Source organism: Aedes albopictus, chromosome 3, assembly GCF_035046485.1.
Source record: "Aedes albopictus strain Foshan chromosome 3, AalbF5, whole genome shotgun sequence".
NCBI lineage: Eukaryota > Metazoa > Arthropoda > Insecta > Diptera > Culicidae > Aedes > Aedes albopictus.
This window is the reverse complement of record NC_085138.1, coordinates 141180164-141200983: the sequence shown is the minus strand read 5'-3', so window position 1 is coordinate 141200983 and position 20820 is coordinate 141180164. Positions and strand designations below refer to the sequence as shown.

Below are 20820 nucleotides of genomic sequence, written 5' to 3'. Positions count from 1 at the left end.
TTTTGTTCTTCTGAGCAACTTTATCGAAGACAGTATATTTCTAAGTCAACCAGTTGGAGAATTCAAATGCGTATATCTTCAAACTTTCATGAGCTAGAAGAATTTCGATTTCGGCGAAGTTGTTCAGCAGGAAGAACTATTAGGCAAGCTTGACCTTGGTTCGATTTTTTCCGCTAGACGGAGAAGAATGAATAAAAGAACGTTTGACTGCATGAACCTCAGCAAGCACAAAGCTAAATGAACGACACTTGAGCCAGTTAGAGTCGATGTGGACGAATGCAATTTGCCAATAATGGAGAAATGACATAAAGCAACTAAAAAGATACATCAATCATTTCTCATTGAAACATAGTCATACGTATTTACAACCATTTGGAAAACTCATTAGCCCATACTTCATAATATTGCAAATGAACCTCCAAAAACGAAACTCACATCACCACAACAGAACCGATTACAAACCCTCATTAGGCCCCGCTGTTACGACCCCAATAAAATAAAGCTCACTAGCTGGTATTTCCATCGTCAAAAAAAACAGAAACAGGATTCCAATGCAAGCACAAAAAACACAACTAGTTCCAGAACTTCCTGGTAGCCATCCATATGGCATCATCGGCAAATAATGAAGGGTGAAACATATTGCCGCCACCAGAAAACATGAGTTTGAGTTGAGTAGTTTTCCATTTCATTCGGTGAAAGCTAATAACCGTCCGAACCGACCAGAGTTCCAGTGCACCATATTTTCGTCCAGATCGGTTTCCGCCCCAATAATGGTGGGTGGGTGGTGGACGAAATTCGAGAATAATTCACTTAGCGGTGTTTCAGGGTAGGACAAATGGCTATTTCGTCGATGCTTTCCACGGTTACGAAGCTGAATACCGCAAATATGTGAAATTTGATACATTTGAGCTTCAACCGATTTTTTCTTCGTCTCAATGAAATCAAAGCCCTTCAATATAGACAGTCCACCGACCGATACGTTAGGTAGATGCATCCAGCAGAAAAAGTGAAAATGTGGTTCAACAGAACAACTCCATTTATGGGGGCGCGCGATTGGGGAAGCCATCACATTGCAGCCGTTAGGTAATCACGGTGGCTACACCAGCTGTTGATGAGCTTCCCCGTTTCCCTGGTGGTGGTGGTGCAAAAAGGTGGAGCGAGTGGGGTGGCCACAAAATAATAAAACTTCACCACGTCTCGGAGGAGCAGGTGCCACTCGGGCGAGAAAGTTTTCCTGGAATGTAGGTAGGTACGTTTGCAGTGGCGTAGCCAGAGGGAGGGATGGGAAGGCACGCTTTCCTCAGATTGCATTGGAATAATCACACTTCTGAGGGAATTTTTGTAATAATTCTGTAGGAAAATTTGACGAGAAACTTATGTTCGAGTTTCTGACCAAATTTCTTAAAAAAATATCTTGAAATTTTCCTGAAAAATCAATCAATAAAAATACAGTTCGATAGATTTTTAGAATACATTGAAATAAAAAGAGGAATTTATCAAATCTGAGAAGGAATTTCTAGATACATGCTCGAAAATAATTCTGTCAAAATTCTTAGAGCTTCGGACGAAAAATCGTCCGAGCACGGAGAAAAATATTCGGCAACATAACTGAACAATATTTATAAGACAATGTTTAACATGCAACATTTTAAAAATCTCATTGCTCAAAATCCAGATAACTTAGCAATTTGGTGTATTCGACAAAGTTTATCAGTATGACATAGGCTTAAATAAAAATGAACACTTGTTTCGCAATTCTACCACAAGGTGGCGCTAGTGAACTTGCAAATTTCCGAAATCTCATTGCTCAGAATCCCGATAAAGTTGGTGTCTTCGGCAAAGTTGATCAGTATGACAGAGACTTACATAAAACGGGACATTTGATTCGAAATTCTGCCACTAGGCGGCGCTTGAAAACTTGGAAATCTTGTAGCTCAGATAATTTGTACTTAGCTGATAATTTAGAATGATGGTGTCTTTGGCAATGGTGATCAGTATGACAGAGACTTATACAAAACGGGACCCTTGATTCAGAATTCTGAAACTAGTCGGCGCTAGTAGAGATGCAAGCTTTAGAAATCTCGTAGCTCCGAATCCTGATAACTTAGGAAGATGGTGTCTTCGAAAAAAAAAATAATCAGTATGACACTGACTTACATAAAACCGGACCCTTGTTTTGGAATTCTGAAACTAGGCGGCGCTAGTGAACTTGCAAGATTTGAAAAACTCGTAGCTCAGAATCCTGATAATTTAGAAAGATGGTGTCTTCGGAAAAGTTGATCAGTATGACATTGACTTACATAAAACCGGACCCTTGTTATGGAATTCTGACACTAGGCGGCGCTAGTGAACACGCAAATCTTAAAAATATCATAGCTCAGCATTCTGAAATCAGAATACAGAATTGTGCCCCTGGGAAGCACTAGTTAGTGAGCATAGTAAGATAAAGTAGTCTTCGGCATTTTTGATGCACTCCATGAAAAGTTACAGCATGTTGAATTTTTTTGTGAGAGAAAAAAAGGGCTAAAATATAAACGACTCATAAGAAAGTGATCATTCTTCATAAATAATTCGAAAAGTCCCAGTGAAGAAACGGGGGGGTAAGCAGTAATAAATAACAAATCGTCCATAAACAAATAAAAAAAATGCATGAATAAACCAAAAATTTCCATGAATAATTGATTTTTAAGCAATTAAACGTCAAAAATGCAATGAATAATTCAACTGTTGCAATAAAAAAAGCCAATTTTCCCACCAAAAAACTTCGAATTTTCCATAAATAAATTCGATTTTTCCATAATAAATTAGAAAATTCACAATAAAAAAATATCGAAAAAACAATAAATAATTCAAAAAGTGCAATAAACAAAAAAAATAAATTATCGATAAATGTCAAAAAACGAGCAATAAACGTAAATGCATTTTGAGCCAAAAAAATATGTAGACCATGCGGCGAAGCCGCATAGAAGATTGAGGAACTGAGGCGGCAGAAGGCCGCCGAAGTTTCCGATATCCGATGCACCGCAACTGCATCGATTCGATTCTAGGCAAACCACAGATCCAAGAATTTTCCCGGTATAATGCAAACATAGATGTTATCCCTTTTTTAGGTCCGACGAGCGATAGCGAGTTCGGACAGCAAGCAATTACTCGATAAATTGCAATCATAGTTACGCAAGCTTTTTAGTCGTTTCAGTCATATAAGTGCGAGTCAGCATTTCACTGTCTCATTCTTTCCTGCATTTGTTTTTCATGGGTAATTTAGATATTTTTTTATTGTGAATTTTCTAATTTATTATGGAAAAATCGGATTTATTTATGGAAAATTCGAAGTTATTTGGTGGGAAAAATGACTTTTTTTTATTGCAACAATTAGCATTTACAGGCGCGTTTTCGGTCATCGGGTTACTTATAAAACAACGGTTTTAATTATAGCCGACGTTTCGAGCGTTTATTCACTCATCTTCAGGGCAAACTACAATTTACATACAAAGTTTGAGTAGTCAAGTCATTTGTTACATAAAACATAAAATTACTCACATTAAAGGTTGTTTTTAGGTCAAGTGGGTTTGAACATGGACAATTTGAACGGTTGACAACATTACACTAAAATTATAATCACACATATAAATTTCGGACCTAATGACTTGATTCATTCTTAATTAACAAAACTTTGAACGGAGCACAAGCTTACACAGCTTTCACCAAGGCACATCTAAACAGGTTTGAATCAAAATGTCTGTGAGTGGAGACGTCATGTTCTGCAACAGTTGATTTATTCATTGCATTTTTGAAGTTTTTAATTGCTCAAAAACCAATTATTTTTGGAAACTTTTGATTTATTTATGCATTTTTTATTTGTTTATGGAACTTTTATTATTTATTACTGCTTACACCCCTGTTTCTTCACTGGGACTTTTCAAATTATTTATGGGAAAATTTGTATTTATTATGGAATGTTTAATTGTCTGCCAAAAAAAAGTTGCCTATCCCAAATATTTTGGCTACCGCCTGTATTACCCTAACAAGCCCATCATCATCATCATCATCATCATTTAAGAAATTGCTGTTACGAAATAAGCTTTGCTGGCTAATCGACCACAAATATCAAAGTCACGCCATAGTTACAAGAACTGGAAGGATATCCTTAACAGTGAACCGTATAGTACATTTTTTCATTATCGTCGCAACGTCTTTACCGTCATGACTAACGTTGCATACTACCGTCACACACTACATTCATGCTGCCGTCGATGCATGAATGTCGTCTACCATTAATGTAACATTTGGCACCACCATGATTGTAACACAAATCAAGATGATGGGAGTACGAAATGACAGTTTTGAAATGTAGAGCTGGAGTTCCAGTGGTTCCGAAAACTGCGAAAGAAAAATGCGGATAACTCGTGCTAGAGGGTGTCAGGGGCGTTACTTGGGATCTGAGGGGGGAGGGGGTTGTTTAGGAAGATTTCGGAGGTTTTTTAGCAAGTTTCAGGGGATTTACAGCCGATTTCAAAGACACTACGAAGGCGTTACATGGCGTTTCGGGGGTTTCGGAGAGCCACATGTGCGTTACATGGGGTCAGAGAGGGTTTAAGGGGGACTTCAGAGGCATTCCAAGAAGCTTCAGAGCATTTTCAGCAGATTTCAGAAACGTTATGGAGGCGTTGCATGGCATTCTTTAGGGTTTCGGAGGGTATAAAGTGCGTTACATGGGGTTTCTGGGGGGTTTAGGTTGATTTCGGAGGCATTCCAAGAAGCTTCAGAGCATTTTCAGAGGGTTTCAGAAACGTTACGGAGGCGTTATATGGCGTTTTCGGGGGTTTCGGAAGGTCTGAGGTGCGTTACATGGGGTTTCAGGGGGTTTGAGGGGGATTTTGGAGGCATTCCAAAGAGCTTCAGAGAATTTTAGGCGGATTTCAGAAATGTTACGAAGGCGTTATATGGCGTTTTTGGGGGTTTCGGAGGGTCTGAGGTGCGTTACATGGGGTTTCTGGGGGTTTGAGGGGCATTTTGGAGGCATTCCAAAAGGCTTCAGAGCATTTTCGGCGTATTTCAGAAGCGTTACGGAGGCGTTATATGGCGTTTTCGGGGGTTTTGGAGGGCCTGACGTGCGTTACATGGGGTTTTAGCGGATTTGATTTCAAAGTCGTTACAGAGGCGTTTTGAGGATGGCGGAAATCCTCAGTAGTGTCCCTATATTGTCCCCAAATCCCCAAGCGCAATATTTATTTCCAAAATGGCCTAGGATATCGGGTTTCAACATCAACTCAATTAGCCAGGTTCGAAAATATCCGTATGGCATAAGACTTTTTGATTTGTTAGACGTGGGCCGTAACTATTCAGTTGGGAGCCACTGACTTTTGTTCCCCTGCTCCATTGCATTGGTGGTTATGACCATCGGAACGCATAATCCGAAAATCTTTGTCTCCGCTTCTTCACACTTCCGGTTCCTAATTTATACGCATGTCCCGTTCGCAGTTTTCGGAACCACTGGGATTTCATGAAGTGCCCATATAGCCGAGGCGGTAAACGCACGGGTATTCAGCATGACCATGCTGAGGGTGACGGGTTCGATTCCCGGTCGGTCCAGGATCTTTTCGTAAAGGAAATTTCCTTGACTTCCTTGGGCATAGAGTATCTTCGTGCCTGCCACACGATATACGCATGCAAAATGGTCATTGGCAGAGGAAGCTCTCAGTTAATAACTGTGGAAGTGCTCATAGAACACTAAGCTGAGAAGCAGGCTTTGTCTTAGTGAGGACGTTACGCCAAGAAGAGGAGAGGAGGGATTTCATTAGTTCACTCAATTTGCCAATCCACTACATTTTTTTGCCGTGATTAAACAAATGTCACAGTCACCCATGAATATTTCATCTGGTCATACGTGAATGTTTTTGTTGCATGATAATCAAGACCATACAAACTACAGTTTTTGACAGTACATTTTGGATCACTGGTCCTTAACAGATTAACATTGTTTAATATTACATTTTCATTGTAATTTCATTTGAAAAAAAAAAAATCTTATTACACTATCATTTTGCATTTAGGATCCAATTGTTGAACACTGGCATAACCTACGATGACTGCCAGATTTTTTTCTCGACTTTACCAAATCGTGCATGTCATGGGGTTTCAAGTACATTCCAGGGATGTTCCAGGGGTGTTGCGGAAAAATTCAGATGTCGGGTCAAAGTCGAGTCAAATTTTATCAAATGTTGGCAGAGCCGTAGCGTGCGGTTGGCCAGGTTGGCCCCCGCCAAGGGCGCCAGCTTCAGAGGGGCGTCGAAAAGGCCTAAGGCTATAAGGAAACAGGATGATGTTGTTGTTTTCTTGAATTTTATCAATTAGATTTAATTATTTACAGTATCTAAGTTTCATCATGTGTTTTACGTCCTTCCGTATTTTCAAAAATTTAGATTTCTTGGACGATTTTAAGAATGTGCTTTTTTGTTTTGAAAATTCCGAATGCTCTTTAAGTTCATCCAATTTTTATTTCAAGTAAATGTTTCTTTGGGCCTAAACTTTTAAACTAGCAAATCTAGCAGAAATCTTTCAAGCTGTTTTTACCCAAAAAACTACCAGTGAGTATTTTTTTTTAATTTTCATTTTCTCAAAACAAATTTAATATTATAGAATTCTTTCATAAATTCCATAAATTAATTTTTTCTTCAAAAAATCTTTCAAAAAATATATCAGAAATTTATCTAGAAATTCTTTCAGAAACTCCTTCAGGGATTCTTTAAAACAAATTTCAAATCGTAAATTCTTCTGAAGATTTTTCTTGAAATATCTCGAAGAAGTTTCTAAATTTCTTCAGAAATTCCTCCAGTAGGCTTTCAGGAAGTTATCTAGAAGTTTATTCAGAAATTAGTCAAAGTATTCTTGCCGATATTTTTCCAAGGATTTTATTGAATAATCATCCATAATTTCTTCAGAGTTCCAAAATTTTCTTTGGAATTCGTATAGTGATTCCTGCAAAACTGTCTTTAAGGATTATGTGCCTAGAATCCCTTCAATAGATTATGTCAGTAATTCCTCCATGGATTCCTTCTGGAAAATACTGCATTGGTTCCGTTAGAAATCCCAAGCAATTAATTATGAAAATTCTCCCAGTCTTCTATGGAATTCTTTAGAAATTCGACCAAAGTTTCCTTATGAAAGTCATTTATAGATTCCTTTGTAAGTGAGACGAACCAGCCAAGAGCTGAATGTCTCTATAATATAGCTAAATCAATCAATCAATTCCTTTGTAAAAAAAAAATGATCACATCGATCACAAAAACTTCCATCGATACCTTCCGAAATTATTTGTGCTCACTAGGGATTGCTTCATATATTTGAGGTAAATTCCGGTAGAAAACCTCCCATGAATTTCCTTATTAACTACTCCAGAAAATCATAAATTTGAAATTCATTCAGGAATTTGTCCAGGTATTTCGTTGAAAAATCTGCCATTGATTCCATCCAAAATTTTTCTTAAGGTTAATTTTAAAAGCCTTCCGCGAATTCTTTCAGAACTACTTCCTGGGATTTCTTCAAAAAATCTTCTAGGGATTTTTTTTTAAATTCCCCAAAAAATCCTCAAGAAACCTTTTCAGGGATTCTTTCCAAGTAATTCTTTACATATTCTAACATTCCATCAAGTATTTCTTCCCAAACAGCTCCTCCTTCAAGAGTTAGTCCATGAATTCCATTTGAAATTCTTGGTGAAATTTCTCCCGGATTTTAATCAAGTTTTCCTCCGGAAATTTCTGCAAGAATTCCTCCAGAGATTCTAGCATAATTTATTCCTGTGATTAAAGCGGAAATTCTTCCAGAGATTTCAACAAAAACTGATCTAGATATTCCTTTAGAAATTCCTCCTGGTATTCAACCATGTCCATGGTTTGTCTAATGATTACTGAACATTTTCTTACAGATCTTTTGAGAAATGTTTTGAAAAAACTTCAGAACAAATCTTTGGTGAAGTTATTGGAAAATTTCGGTGGAGCCTGTTAAACTAATTGCCGAAAATGAAGTACATAATTTGAAGACTCCTGAAAACCCCTAAAACTCAATTAAGTATTTTTGAGAACAAAATTCAGTTGAAAAAACCAGAAACAAAAATTCAAAATACACTGCAAGATTTGGTAAAGAAAATTATGCATCATTTATGTTATAAATCTGTAATGTTCGTACTTATTCGCGTACAAAAGAAATCAACTTCGGTAAAATGTTAGGTGACTCCCATTGCAATTCCTAAAAAAATACACGAATGAAAAACATTATAAGAAAACAAAAAAATCGAGGGGTATTTGTTTCTTAGAAACACTAAGTGTAACTTTTAAAGAAACTTTAAAAAAATGCATTAACAGTGACGTGGGGCGCCAACCTGAATGCTTGCCAAGGGCGCCATGGGACCACGCTACGGCTCTGAGTTGGACCACGGTTGGATCCACATCGGATAACTGTTGGGTTTTGGTGGCCAAAATGAAAATAGGTCAATGATAGGTTTATGTCGGGTTATACGTCATCAATTACGAACAAAGCTTGAACATTAGGATGAGCTAGCTTAAGGACAAACGTCTTGAAATCCCGGTTCAACAGTGCATCAAAACTTCAAACGCACAAATCTCAAGAAGCAGGCTTCAAACAACAGTGCATTTTATTATTCTGTTCTTGCTCACTTGTAATAAGCTTAAAATAACAAGCTCAGGTGCACTGGTTTTGTTTACGAAGAGATTTGTGCCCTCAAAATCGTGAGTAGGTGCCAAAGTCGGCCATTGTGGCGGCCATATTGGGATTCTAACAAGTCTGTCCTTAAGGCAGCGTTCAACATTTGGGTAACACACTTTCCATACAAATGTTTTAGTTTGTCTTAGAAAATGGAATTTGAGGGAATACAAATTCAATGGACGTTCACTGCATATGTTTCAACTGAAGTGGGATTATGCACGGAAAAACAAACGAAAACAAAAATGCCAGTACTAACCGTTCAACAATTGGCGAATTACCCTACACAGCGATGGGCTACTGGGTGATCAGTAAAAAAATACTAGCGAATTTGCCTGCTGCCAAGTAATGATCCTCCGTGAATTCCATCAGACATTCCTTCCAAAGTCCCTTCGAAATTCCTCCATAAATTCCTTCAGAAATTTCCTCTCGGATTCCTCCTGGAGTTCTTTCAGATATTCATTCAAGAGCCTCTTCTGGAACTCCTCCAAGAGTGCCTTTAGAGATTGATGTAAGAGATTTTCCTAAGATTTCTCCAGAGGTTCCTTCGAGAGAACAAGTTCTTACTGAAATTAAAGAGCCAATACAGCGGTTTCTTTTGGTGTTACTCCAGAAATTCATTCTGGAAGTCCTCAAGAAGTCTCTTCTTGCATTTGCAAAGAATTCTCTTTTAGGATCTTCTATTTTGAGAATTCTTGAAGCAGTTTTCTGGAGATTCAGGCCAAACATTTCAATATGTCCTATCTGCATTTGAGAGGCTATCTTTGCTCACTTTCTCTTTCAGTTATTACAATGTGGTGATACACTTTTCAACTACTTTTGCTGTACAAATCATAAGACGATTGTTTTGACCATCGCTCTATGCAAGGAGACAAACATAATTCAAATAAACAGCTGAGATATTAACGAAAGAGAGGGAAGCCAAAGAGAGCCGCTCTTCTGCAGATTGGACCTTAAGAAATGTTTGGCCTGAATTCTTCAAAAGTTTTGTGGCGATCCATTTGGAGCCACCCTATCGACAATAATATTTTACGTAATCACCCTAAGAAAAGTTGTCTGAAGTAAACAAGACGCGTTCGTGTAAAACACGTTCGATAAATAAAGAGTTTGAAATAAAAGTAATCGCCGAGGTTTTTATTCGATTGCACCCCACTGTTTCTTCTGGGATTATTCAAGAAGTTCTTTCTGAGATTCATCACGGAGTCTTTCTTGGATTCCTCCAGAGGGTCATCCGAGGATTCCTTAGGCGTTCTTTCACGAATACCTTCTGAAATTCTTAGAAATACTTTCAAGAATTTTACAAAAAGCTATTATTACATAAAAGCGCGAAAAACTCATAAATGAAGTAGAATAATCAACAAATAGATCTAAGTTTATGTTCCTTCACATTCAGCATTGATGCAGTTACCGTTCAGACAAGATCCCTAACTACACCAACGGCAACATTCCCATCGAAAAAAAAAAAACATCTGCTGGAATGCAACAAGTTCCCGGACATGCAATCATGCAAAGCGCGCATTGAGTGCGCTTCACCGAATTGAGCTCACCCGAATGTCAGTCATTTGGCGGAACAACATCGCAATGCTGGCTGGCTGGTGGGAAACGTGCGACGACGCGACGGTGCGGTGGCGACGGACCCGGGCGGCTGTGGACAGCGAGGTCCAGGTGGAAATCCAGGAAATGGAAACTCAAATCGAACCAACAAAGCTGCAGTTTCCGTTGGATACCGACGGGCACGGCGAAATGGTGCTGTGCCGCCGAGGAACTGGGTTACAAAGTTTTGTGGGCTGCTGCAGTTTTGGCGTTCAGTAGAATAGTTCTGCCAGTGATGATTGGACCGGGAAGTGGATCTCGGAATGTGGAATATAAGGCGAAAGCGGACGAATCGTTTCGGCGGTGCGTGGTGTACTTGTCGATTGCTGCGTTGGCGTTGACCGGACTTGGATATGATCCGCTGATGCGAAGCCGTGAGCGAGAGGCTGTGGATGAGGCTGGAGAGGACGAGGAACACGAGGGATATTACACGGGAATCGAAGAGGAGGCTGCTGAGGAAGAGGAAGATGTGGAGATCAACTGGCAGCTGAATATTTATGTGGCCCGGATATTGGCTCCGGCCGTGGTTTGCTTTCTGATTCATTGGATTGCAGAAATAAATTTTGTGAGAAGAATTTACGGCGTAGGACATGTTGTTGTGTGTGTTTTCTACAAGCTGTTATCAGTTCCGAAGGACATTGATGTCCTGCTGCTGCTATGCGGATTTGCTTCCGAGTTCCTCTTCGCTGGGAAAATGCTGTTGTACATCTATCAAATTGTGATCTACAGTCCAACCGGTGATAGGCTGTCCTACATCATCTACGCTGTTATAGCGCAGTGCTTTGGAGCATCCGTGCTACCGTGGATCGTTACCGAGTTTGAGGAGATTTGGGAACACTTTCAGAGCTTTCTTATCTTGCTGGTAACCATGCTTCAGTTCTTCCTACTCTACCCATGTGATTTCTGGACGGATGCTTTGACCGAAGGATTCGAGGAAACCAGCGAGCTGAAGTTCCCGAAATTGCTGACGATTGCCAACTTTGGAGTTGTTCTACTTGCCTCCGTCAGCAACGTTACTCTTCAATGGTTTGAACTAAGTACAATCTCTAATATCTAACCGTCCTTACTAAACTTCTTCTGCTTCTTCTAGGTTCATCAACAACAACGAAACGCTCCTCCGTCCACTGTTGCCGTTCTTCATAGGAGACGAGTTCTGGGACACCTTCTGGAACGTCGTTTTCAACGGCATCTCCTTCACCTTCCTGGGCTTCTTCTGCATATTCCTCACTACACATCAGCTAGTTATCGCATCGTTCCTGATCACCTTCCTCACCGGAGTAGCATACCTATACCTGGAAGAAGACATCGGTGCTCGGTTAGCCATCCCGATGACGGCGTTCACCTTCGCCGTTGCCCTCGTGCAGTTACTCTCGATGTGCCCACCCAGTAAACTTCTCCTGTTGATGGGATCCGTCTTCACGGTCGTAAACCTAGCTACCTACGAGTACTTCGGACTGCTGACGCTGTTTTGGAGCTCGCCGGATATCGTGATGATTGTTGTGTGGGCCGCCAATGGATTTTATGCGCTGATCTTGCTGGTGCTCAGTCGGGAATTGGGAAGGCAGAAAGGTGAAAACGCTGAGATTGAACGGGATCGTAGTGGAAGTTTTAGAACCATCGTTACCACTATTACTTGAATTGGTGCTACAAAATTTAGACATGTTTGTCCAACTTTTAAAATTATCGAAAATGTTTTCAATAAATGTTGATTTCGTTTTAAATCTTGTGGATTACAAATTGTTTAAGATATATATAAAAACGCCCAAACCCTACTCAGTAAATCGTGTTTATTCAAGAAAACTTAGTCCTGATGTGAAACCTCTTCTTAAAACATGGTATATCGACACGTAAACAAAATTTGAGTTTCTCCTGAAAAACCGGCTGTAAATTCCGATTTTTTTCTAAAATTCTTCTGGATTGATAACTTTTTGAGATTCCTCAAAAGGTTCTCTCTCTTGGGGTATCTTCTGCGTTTTTCTCAGGAATTATTACTGGGATTCCTCTCAAGCAGTTCCTTCCGAATTTGTATTGGAATTATGGCACTACTCCAGGTTTTTTTTCTTGGAATTACATCAGATATTTATTCAAGGATTCCTCCAGAAGTTTTTCCTGCAGGATTGCTTACTCAGATTTTTCAAACTTTTTCGACCCCACTCCTTTTTCGTAAAGAGCTTTTCCTATGTATATTACACTGCTTGTCATACTTTCAAAAACTCCCATCCCCCTATGTGCGTGACGTTCTATATTAATGCCCCAAGAAGTTTCTTTAGGCAGTACTCCTACTGGAGTTCCATTTAAACCATCTGATTCCCTTCCATTTTTTTCTGCTCAGACTCATCCAGAAATTCCTTCAAGGATTCCTTAAGTAGAAACTTCAAAGAATACCAATATGGCTGCCACAACGGCCGACTTGGACTCCTACTCACGTTTTCAAAAGCACAAATCTTAAAAATTCGTAAACAAATGCGCCCGATTTGGAAAAGCTGCCTCTTTTTGCAAGTGAGCAAAGCCAGGATAATCAAGTGCGTCAGATTTGTGCCTCTGAAGTTTGTATGCAAAATTGCAATGGGATTTCTTGATGTTTCACCTTAATGAGATCTTTCAAGAGATTTATCCTGGAGATTCTTCTGGAATTCTTTCAGTATTTTGTTTTTTTGGTGTCCCTCTTGAGGCTTCAGCTGTGATTCATTCAGGATTTTTTTTCTGGGATTCACAACTTTATTTTGAGATTTCTCCACAAGCTCTTTATCAGCTTCCATGAATAGTTTCTTATGTGATCCCATAATAAAACCCTATAATAATTTTCTCAGAAACTTCTTCTGCAAATCCTCTACAAGATCCTTCTGAGATTCTCCCAAAAGTGCTGCTAAGTATTTTTTTTTACATTCCTTGTGACATTTCTTCTAGGGTTCCCTCAAAAGTTCTTTCTCAGTTTGCTAAAGGGATTCCTTTTGAGATTTCTATTGGAGTTTTTCCTGAAAATCACGCTGTAATATTCAGGATTTTTCTTTAAAAATCTTCCAAATTGAGAACTTTCTGAGATTCCACAAAAGGTTCTTTCTCGTTTATTCTATGTTTTCTTTTTCAGGATTTATTTCTGGGCTTCCTCTCAAGTCATTCTTCCTGGATTTTGTTTTGTTTGGACATAAGGTACCACTTCAGATATTTTTAAAGATTTTTTTAAAATTTCCTCAGAGATTCCTCCAGAAGCTGCTCCTGCAGAAGTTCATGCTCAAATTTCTTGAAATGTTTTTTCACGGTTCCGCAAAGCAACATCCTTATAGTCACACAAAATGTTACAATTCTTGACACCGCTCCTTCTTCGTAATAAGTTTTCCTATATTTTTACATTTCTTGTCATACTTTCAAGAACTCCCCTCCCCTATATGCATGGCGTTCTTTATTGGCTTCAAGAAGTTTCTTTCAGCATTACTTCTTCCGGAGCTCTTTGAAACCCTGCAAAAACTATTGCAAATGTTTCTTATCAGATTCATTCAGAAGTTCCTTCTGCGATTGCTCAATGAGCTCCTTTGAGATACATCCTGAAGATACTTCTGGAATTCCTCCAAAATAGTAGGTTCTGCTGAGTTTTTTTTTTTCAAGAAATTCTTTGTGACATTCCTCCAGATATTCCTTCTGGGATTCATTCTAAGGTTCCACTCTCGCTCAATTAATTTATGGATTCCTCTCAAGCAGTTCTTTCTGGTATTTTTACTGTACTTACACACCAAACGCTTTCAGCAATATTTTGCAGAATTTTGCCGAGCTGAAGGGTCCAGCAATTTTTTTAGCTGAACTTTCAGCAAAGTTTGCTGAATTTCAGCAAAATGTTACTGGTGATCAGCAGAGTTCACTGAATAATTCAGCAATCTTTGCTGAATTTCTGCAAATTTTTTGCTGAAACCTTCAGCTCGGCAAAATTCAGCAAATCTTTGCTGAAACCGTCAATCGATTTTTGGTGTGATTTGGTATTTCTCTGATGCTCTTATCCAGATTTTTATTGTTTTTTTTAAATTTTTTTTTCTGAGAGATCTCCAGCATTTTCCTTGGAATTTCCAAGATCTTTTTTGTCAGATTTTTTTTGTGGTTTTTTATCAGAATCTTTTTCTTAGTTCGCATGTAAAGATTTCTCTTGGGTTTTACTGGAAGCCCCGATGTTATATTCAGATTTTTTTTTTTCTTAATTTCTTCCAGATTCAGATTTTTTTTAGATTCCCCAAAGTTTTTACTCCAGGGTTTTTTTTCTGTTTTCTTGTTCCGGAATTATTTCCGGGATTACTCTCAAGCATTTCTTTCTGGAATTTTCACTGGACTTACGGTACTACTCCATTGTTTTTAGATTTTTTTGCCTAGGGATTCTTTCACATTTTTCTTCAGGTATTCCTCCATAAGTTTCTCCTGTGATTTCTCCTGGAGTCTTTTCAAAGGTTTTGTTTTTTTTTTTCAGGATTCCCTCATAAACTTATGTGATTCGTTCAGAAAATCCTCCTTGAGGTACCATCATGATTTATGTCTTGGGTTTCTCCTGTTTTATTTTACTGGCATTCCGTCTGCAAAAACTTCGGTTTTACTTTCAGATTTTTTTTGGAAGTCCTGCTGTCAAACTGTCTGAAATTCTTCAATGAGTTCTTTCTGGGATTTCAGCTAGAGTTTCTTCTGGGTTTCTTTTTGGGATGCATTGTGGGATTTATTTTAGGTATTCCTTCTGGGATTTCTCCAGATATTTCTACTGGGATTCCTGCAGAAGTACCCTCTCCGATTCTGCAAAGAGTTTCTTTTGGGATCCTTGGAATTGGTGGCAGATTTTGCAATTCTCTCTAATTTTCCTGGAAAAACTTGTAATTAGAAGGTACGAAATATTGAAAATTAACAAAATAAGAGATGAAATTTGTGAAAAAAACGTTTTCTGGTGAGGTTCGAACTCACGACTCCGTATTCGCTAGACCAGCGCTTTAACCAACTAAGCCATCGAACAAGTAATAATTCTGCAGACCCAAACTGACTCCGAAGCCACACCGTGAACACTCCTATTTTCACAAATCCATCTCTCTTTCGACTTTGATCCCAATCCACAACACTCGCGTGCTCACTAACTACAAGTGAGAGCGAATTGTTTTTATAAAGCCGAGATTTACTCTCCCTTCCGCATACCGAGCCACCAAGCAGTATGAAGAAAAAACTTGGTCAGGGATTTCTTCTGGTTTTTTTTTCAGTATTCCTCTTGGAGCTTTTTTTTGGGAATTTAACAGTGTTTTTAAGCAACAATTGGATTTTCTTCTTAAATTTCTCCTGGAGTTCCTGTTAGCACATTTTTCAGGGTTCCCATGTGAGATTCTTCCACATTTTTCTTTTGAAATTTCCCCAGATGGCCACCTGATATTTCTTCAAGAGTTCTTTTTGGGCCTTAATTTTTTATCTGGAATTTCTAGAGAAATATCAGAAGATTTTTTTTTAAAGGAATTTCAGAACAATCATCAGAAGAAACCCTAGAAGGAATTTCTGAAAGAACGAAATTTCTGGGGGGTCTGGTTTTCTCAGTCTGAGGAATCCAGGGGGCGATGTCCGATGTTTCTTCCTAATTCATTTGGCCTTTTTCGTTGCTTTTTTATTTTATTTTCCCTTGAAAAAAAAAACAAAATAAATAAGGCCGAAACGTCGGTCAGCGCCAATTTAATCGTTTGGATTCCTTAGGCTGAGAAAACCAGGCCCTTTAGACATACAATTTCCAGTCGAAAATCCCCAACAAATTCTGAGGAGGAACTTTTTGAGAAATCCCAAGTATAACAGTTTGAAGGAATCCCTGAATTCTATAAGTAATTCCTGAAAATATCCTAGAGCTCTAAAAGGAATAGCAGAAGATTTTTTTTATCGCAGATAGCACTATTTGAGAAGTTTCAAAGTAACCCTCTAATTCCTCTATCTTCTAAACATTCTACAAAAATAAAAAATACTTATGCTACTCAAAAAAATCTTTTTTTATATAATTCTTCCAGTAACATAGTATTCCTTGCTAAAATTTCCACAATTCTTGTACAATTTTCCTGAAAAGGTAGGTACTTCAAAATTTGAAAACATAAAACAGAAAAAAAATCCTAATCTGGAAGATGACCCATTACGATAGAAACTAAAAAAACACCGTTTGATTACTAATTTTTCTGAAGGGCATATATTTTTTCAGAAATAAGAAGTGATTGGTCACACTTCTTTCTTACCATATGAAAAAAGGTTAGTTTTGTGGAGGAGCTGCAACTGATAAGAGTAACGATTTGTTTGGCAATTGTGGCTGAAGAATTAGAACAAAACTTACCTTTATAGCAACGTAGCAGCATCATATGGATGATTCTATGAATGACAGCTCATGGCAGAGTTTTTGAAAAAATCTACTTGAGGAGTCTCTGGTGATACTTCTGAAGAATTCCTTGGAGAAATTTCGGAATTTCTTCTGAATGATTCACTGAATGAATTACTGAACTTATTAACGAAGAAATATCAAGCCAAATTTCTGTAGATCTATAGAGATTTTCCGTTAAGGATCCGTTGAGGAAACCAAGATAAATTTCTGAAAAAGGACTTTCTGAAGAAATTCATGGAGGACTACCTGATGAAACAGCTTGCTTGTGAAACTCCTGTTTGAATTCTTGGAGGATTTTTTCAAAACAATTTCAGAAAGATTGCAGATTCCTGAAGAAACATCCTAATATAATTCTTGGAAGATTATCTCAAGAAACTACTAGAGAACCTATATCTGAAGACATCTTTGGGACAATAACTGGAGAAACAAATGAATGAACATCTGAAAATATTCCCAAATCATCTAATTAGAAGTTCTAAAATGAATTATCGTATAAATTCCCAAGAAATGTCTCTGGATAGATTTCATAAACAATTGTTGAAAAAATCCGAACACAAATTCTAAAAATATAAAAAGGAACTTCAGAAGCAATCCGTGAATATTTTGTTAAAGAATTCTAGTTTAAAAAATAGATTTGGAGAATTCTTTGGAAGATTTTTGGACTAATTTCTGACTTACCACTGGAAAACTTTCTGAAAGCCAATTTGAAACAATTTCTGAGGAAATTGCTTTTTTTTTCAAGTAAACCATGAAACATTTCGTGAGCAATTTCTAGAAGAAATGCTGAAAAGAAGTTTCTGAAGCAATTCATCGATAAAATTCTGAACAAATCGATGAAAGATTTTCTAAAAAGATTTTTTACGAAACTTTTGGAAGAATCCCTGGAGGAATTTGAATCCTAGGATATTTTTTTCATTCTAATACATCCGAAAAAAAAACTTTTGAAAGATTTCACAAAAAAATGTGTAGGAATTTCTGAAAAATTTTCAGAGGATTCATTGGAGAAAAACAGAGCAATGGATGAAATTCTGTATTATTCCCTGCGATTTCTTAAGAATTTCATGGAAGAACTTCAGAACCAACCATTGATGTTTTAAAATAATGTTATCAACTTTCTAGAGGAATCCCCAGTAAAATTTCAGAATGATTCCCAGGAAAAACTTGTTGAGCAATTATTGAAAAAAATAGCCGAATAAATCCTTGGAAAAGCTTTTGAAACTATTATGGGAGAATTCCAGGAGGAATGGAAGAACGGTTAATTGAGCGATATTCTAAAAAAACACAAATAATTTTCTAAAATTTCTGACAAATACACCTAGACTGTAGAGAAATTTCTGAAGCAATCCATGCTAAATTTCCTTAAAGAATGTTTTGTGAAATATAATGGAATTTATGAAAAGAAAAAAACTATTTTTTTTTAATATCTGGTAGAATTATTAAAGAAATTTCTGGAATGGGTTTTAAAATATTGTTTTTAAACATTTTAAAAACCAGGAAGCATTTCTGAAGAAAGTCCTTAAGGATTTTCCAAAAAGGTCATTGGCGAAAATAAAAAAAAAAGTTTCTGAAGGAAATAACTTTGCATAAATTTGTTAAAAATCCCTGGAGAAATTTATAAAACAGTGAATGCTTCTAAAATAATTTATTGTGGAATTTCTGGGAGAATTTCTGGTGGAATTTTAGAAGAAATTCCTGGATATGCCATAGCAATTTATCAAGAAAATTTCCGATTGGTTTCTTGGGGAGCATTTTGCATACAAATCTGAGAAGGAATTTAATGGCTGCCAATGGCCACATTTCTGAAGGAATTTTCAAAAAAGCCCCGGAAGTGTTTTACTCAGGTATTTCCAAAGGATATCCTTGAGACATCCCTGGAGAAATTTTGGAATAAATATCTTGAGGATCCTCACACAAGTCTTCGAATATTCCTTAAGGAATTTTTTAAAGCATTTCAAGATGGCGAAATATGCTATATTTTCCAATAAAATTCTTCATTGAAATTTCCAGGAGAATATCTAGTGGGATTTCTGAAGGTGTTCCAGGCGAAATTGAAACTCATGATGCAAATTTCCAAATGGATCTTTGATGATTTTTTGAGAGAATTAGTAAAGAGGGAATTCCAAGAACTTCTGAAAAATCTCCAGAAGCATTTCTGAAGAAATCTCTGGAGGATTTAGAAAGAATCACTAGAGAAATTTCTGAATTTTAATGTAGAGGAAATTCCGAAGGAATCCCTGTACGGAGTTTCTGAAGAAACTCGTAGAAAAAAATTCTCAAGCAATCCAAGCAAGGTTTTCTTATACTCGTCGAAGAAATAATGCGCAGAAATTCACGCACCGAGGGTGGAAAAAAGTATAATATCACAAAGGAGATTTTTTTCAAAAAGCTTTTGTTTTTTTATTTTTTTTTTCAAGAGGGCAAAAAATCAAAAATATCTTATGGGTGATTGCTTGGGTGATTGTCTTTTATAAAGAAAAGGTTTTTCTTTTGCTTAGGAAAGCAAAAACAACACTTCCGATATGTAAAAAGAAATTTTCCAGCCACATGAGGGACGCAAACAGTTCCGACCGTTTCAAAACTAAATTAGACTTTAAAAAAATCCTAAAATTATGAATGCCCACCTGCTTTTTTTTAAGCAAATATATAGGTGGATTTCTTATGTTTTATTATTCTTTCCTATATTGAAGGGCTCGAAACATTGATAAACTCATAAAGATTATTTCTTATGGCGATTGTTTGCTTAAGCTCAACGGAATTGTGGCACTACTAAATGCCACAATTCCGTTGAGCTTAAGCAAAATATTTTATTTTCACTGGAATTCTGGGAGCTAAAAATCATTTTTTTATCTGAAGAGCTAGTTACTCAATCAGTAGCTTGGAGTAATACTGATGACACCGCTGGCTTTTATGTGTATCTTGAAATGATACTTGAGAATGATTCAATGAGATTGATATATCCATGATGATCCATTACGGTAATAATGAGAGCAACTACTGCAAAGACCCTTTATTCTTACGACATTGCTGCAGGGCAGCTCAAACGATTTAAATATTTTAAAAGCCCAAAACACTCAAAATGTTATTGCACTGTTATATACTTACCACATTTAGGATTTTCTCTTGTATTGAATGCACATTCGATACTCACCTGAAAAGTAAATGAGAAAATTCAATTGTTAGTTAAACTGGATAATACATATAAACTACAGCATTGAATACTATTTAATTGCATATTGGGGTGAAAAAGAAAATCGACTTTCAGAATTTCAAAAACGGGCGTTGCTCAAAAGTTTCGTCTCCTCAAAACAAGCCCCCATGCAAAATTTCAGCTCAATCGGACTTCGCTTATTGTTTAACCAAAGCGGTAAAACTTTGGCTGTTTTGAAACACGATTTTTTTTTTTGTGATGCCAAATGCCTTTAAAGTGCATAAAATGTCGACATCTGGTGTTATTTCAAAAAATTGTTTTTGGAAAAAAAAACTTTTTGGACTTCGAAAATTGTTGAGTAGGGGTAGTGAAATGAATTTGACATGGAGGATTTGAATTTAGTTGCTGAAATATTCATGGCAATAGTACTGAAACATGTCTTATATCATCGTTGGCAACTACTAGCATACTATGTCATATTTCGTTAGAGTGGTTCACTTATTTTGCATTAGGGTGGTCCTTTTTTGTAGAAAAAACTAAAAAAAGATAATGATTTTAAAAAATCTCTTATATAACCGTTAGTCATTTTCAATGTTGAAAATATATAATTTTTCATTAGGGTGGCTCATTTATAATTAATTAGGGTGGTTCTTTGAGATGTAAATTAAGAACAAAAAATTTCCAGTAAATTGACTAGTCATATTTTTGTATAGTTTGAAACCATGATCCTTTATTCACATGTAAAACTTTGTTAAGATATTCCTAGACCAACATGTGAAAAGGGCGTGACAACCTTTGGGAAAGGCAGCATGAATCGAAATCAATGTTCGGATTGTACCTAGACGGAACGTCTATCTGGTTTGTAGATTATTATACATGAAATCTTTTATTTTCTTTTTTAAATTTTGAATCTTTTTCCAAAAAGTCCAAAAAGATTTAAAAAATAATGGGATAACACCAGATCTCGACGTTTCATGCACTTTTAAGGCCTTTGGCATCAACATTTTTT

General features: G+C 37.1%; 2 protein-coding genes across 4 annotated transcripts in view; one reads left to right on the top strand and one right to left on the bottom strand.

The window, feature by feature from the left end:
• Positions 1–20820, bottom strand: part of LOC109408473 (uncharacterized) — an 810302-nt gene that overhangs the window by 313939 nt on the left and 475543 nt on the right. The window lies entirely within an intron of this gene.
• LOC109432422 (uncharacterized) lies at positions 6837–19380 on the top strand. Its single transcript, XM_019708763.3, has 2 exons — positions 6837–11337; positions 11402–19380. The coding sequence occupies exons 1-2, from the start codon at positions 10547–10549 to the stop codon at positions 11946–11948; spliced, it is 1338 nt and encodes a 445-aa protein (XP_019564308.2). The 5' UTR covers positions 6837–10546; the 3' UTR covers positions 11949–19380.

Coding starts and splice junctions, on each gene's coding strand:
- LOC109432422 (XM_019708763.3), top strand. CDS start 10,547: ATGATTGGACCGGGAAGTGGATCTCGGAATGTGGAATATAAGGCGAAA. Junction 11,338..11,401: donor AGCAACGTTACTCTTCAATG/GTTTGAACTAAG, acceptor TGCTTCTTCTAG/GTTCATCAACAACAACGAAA.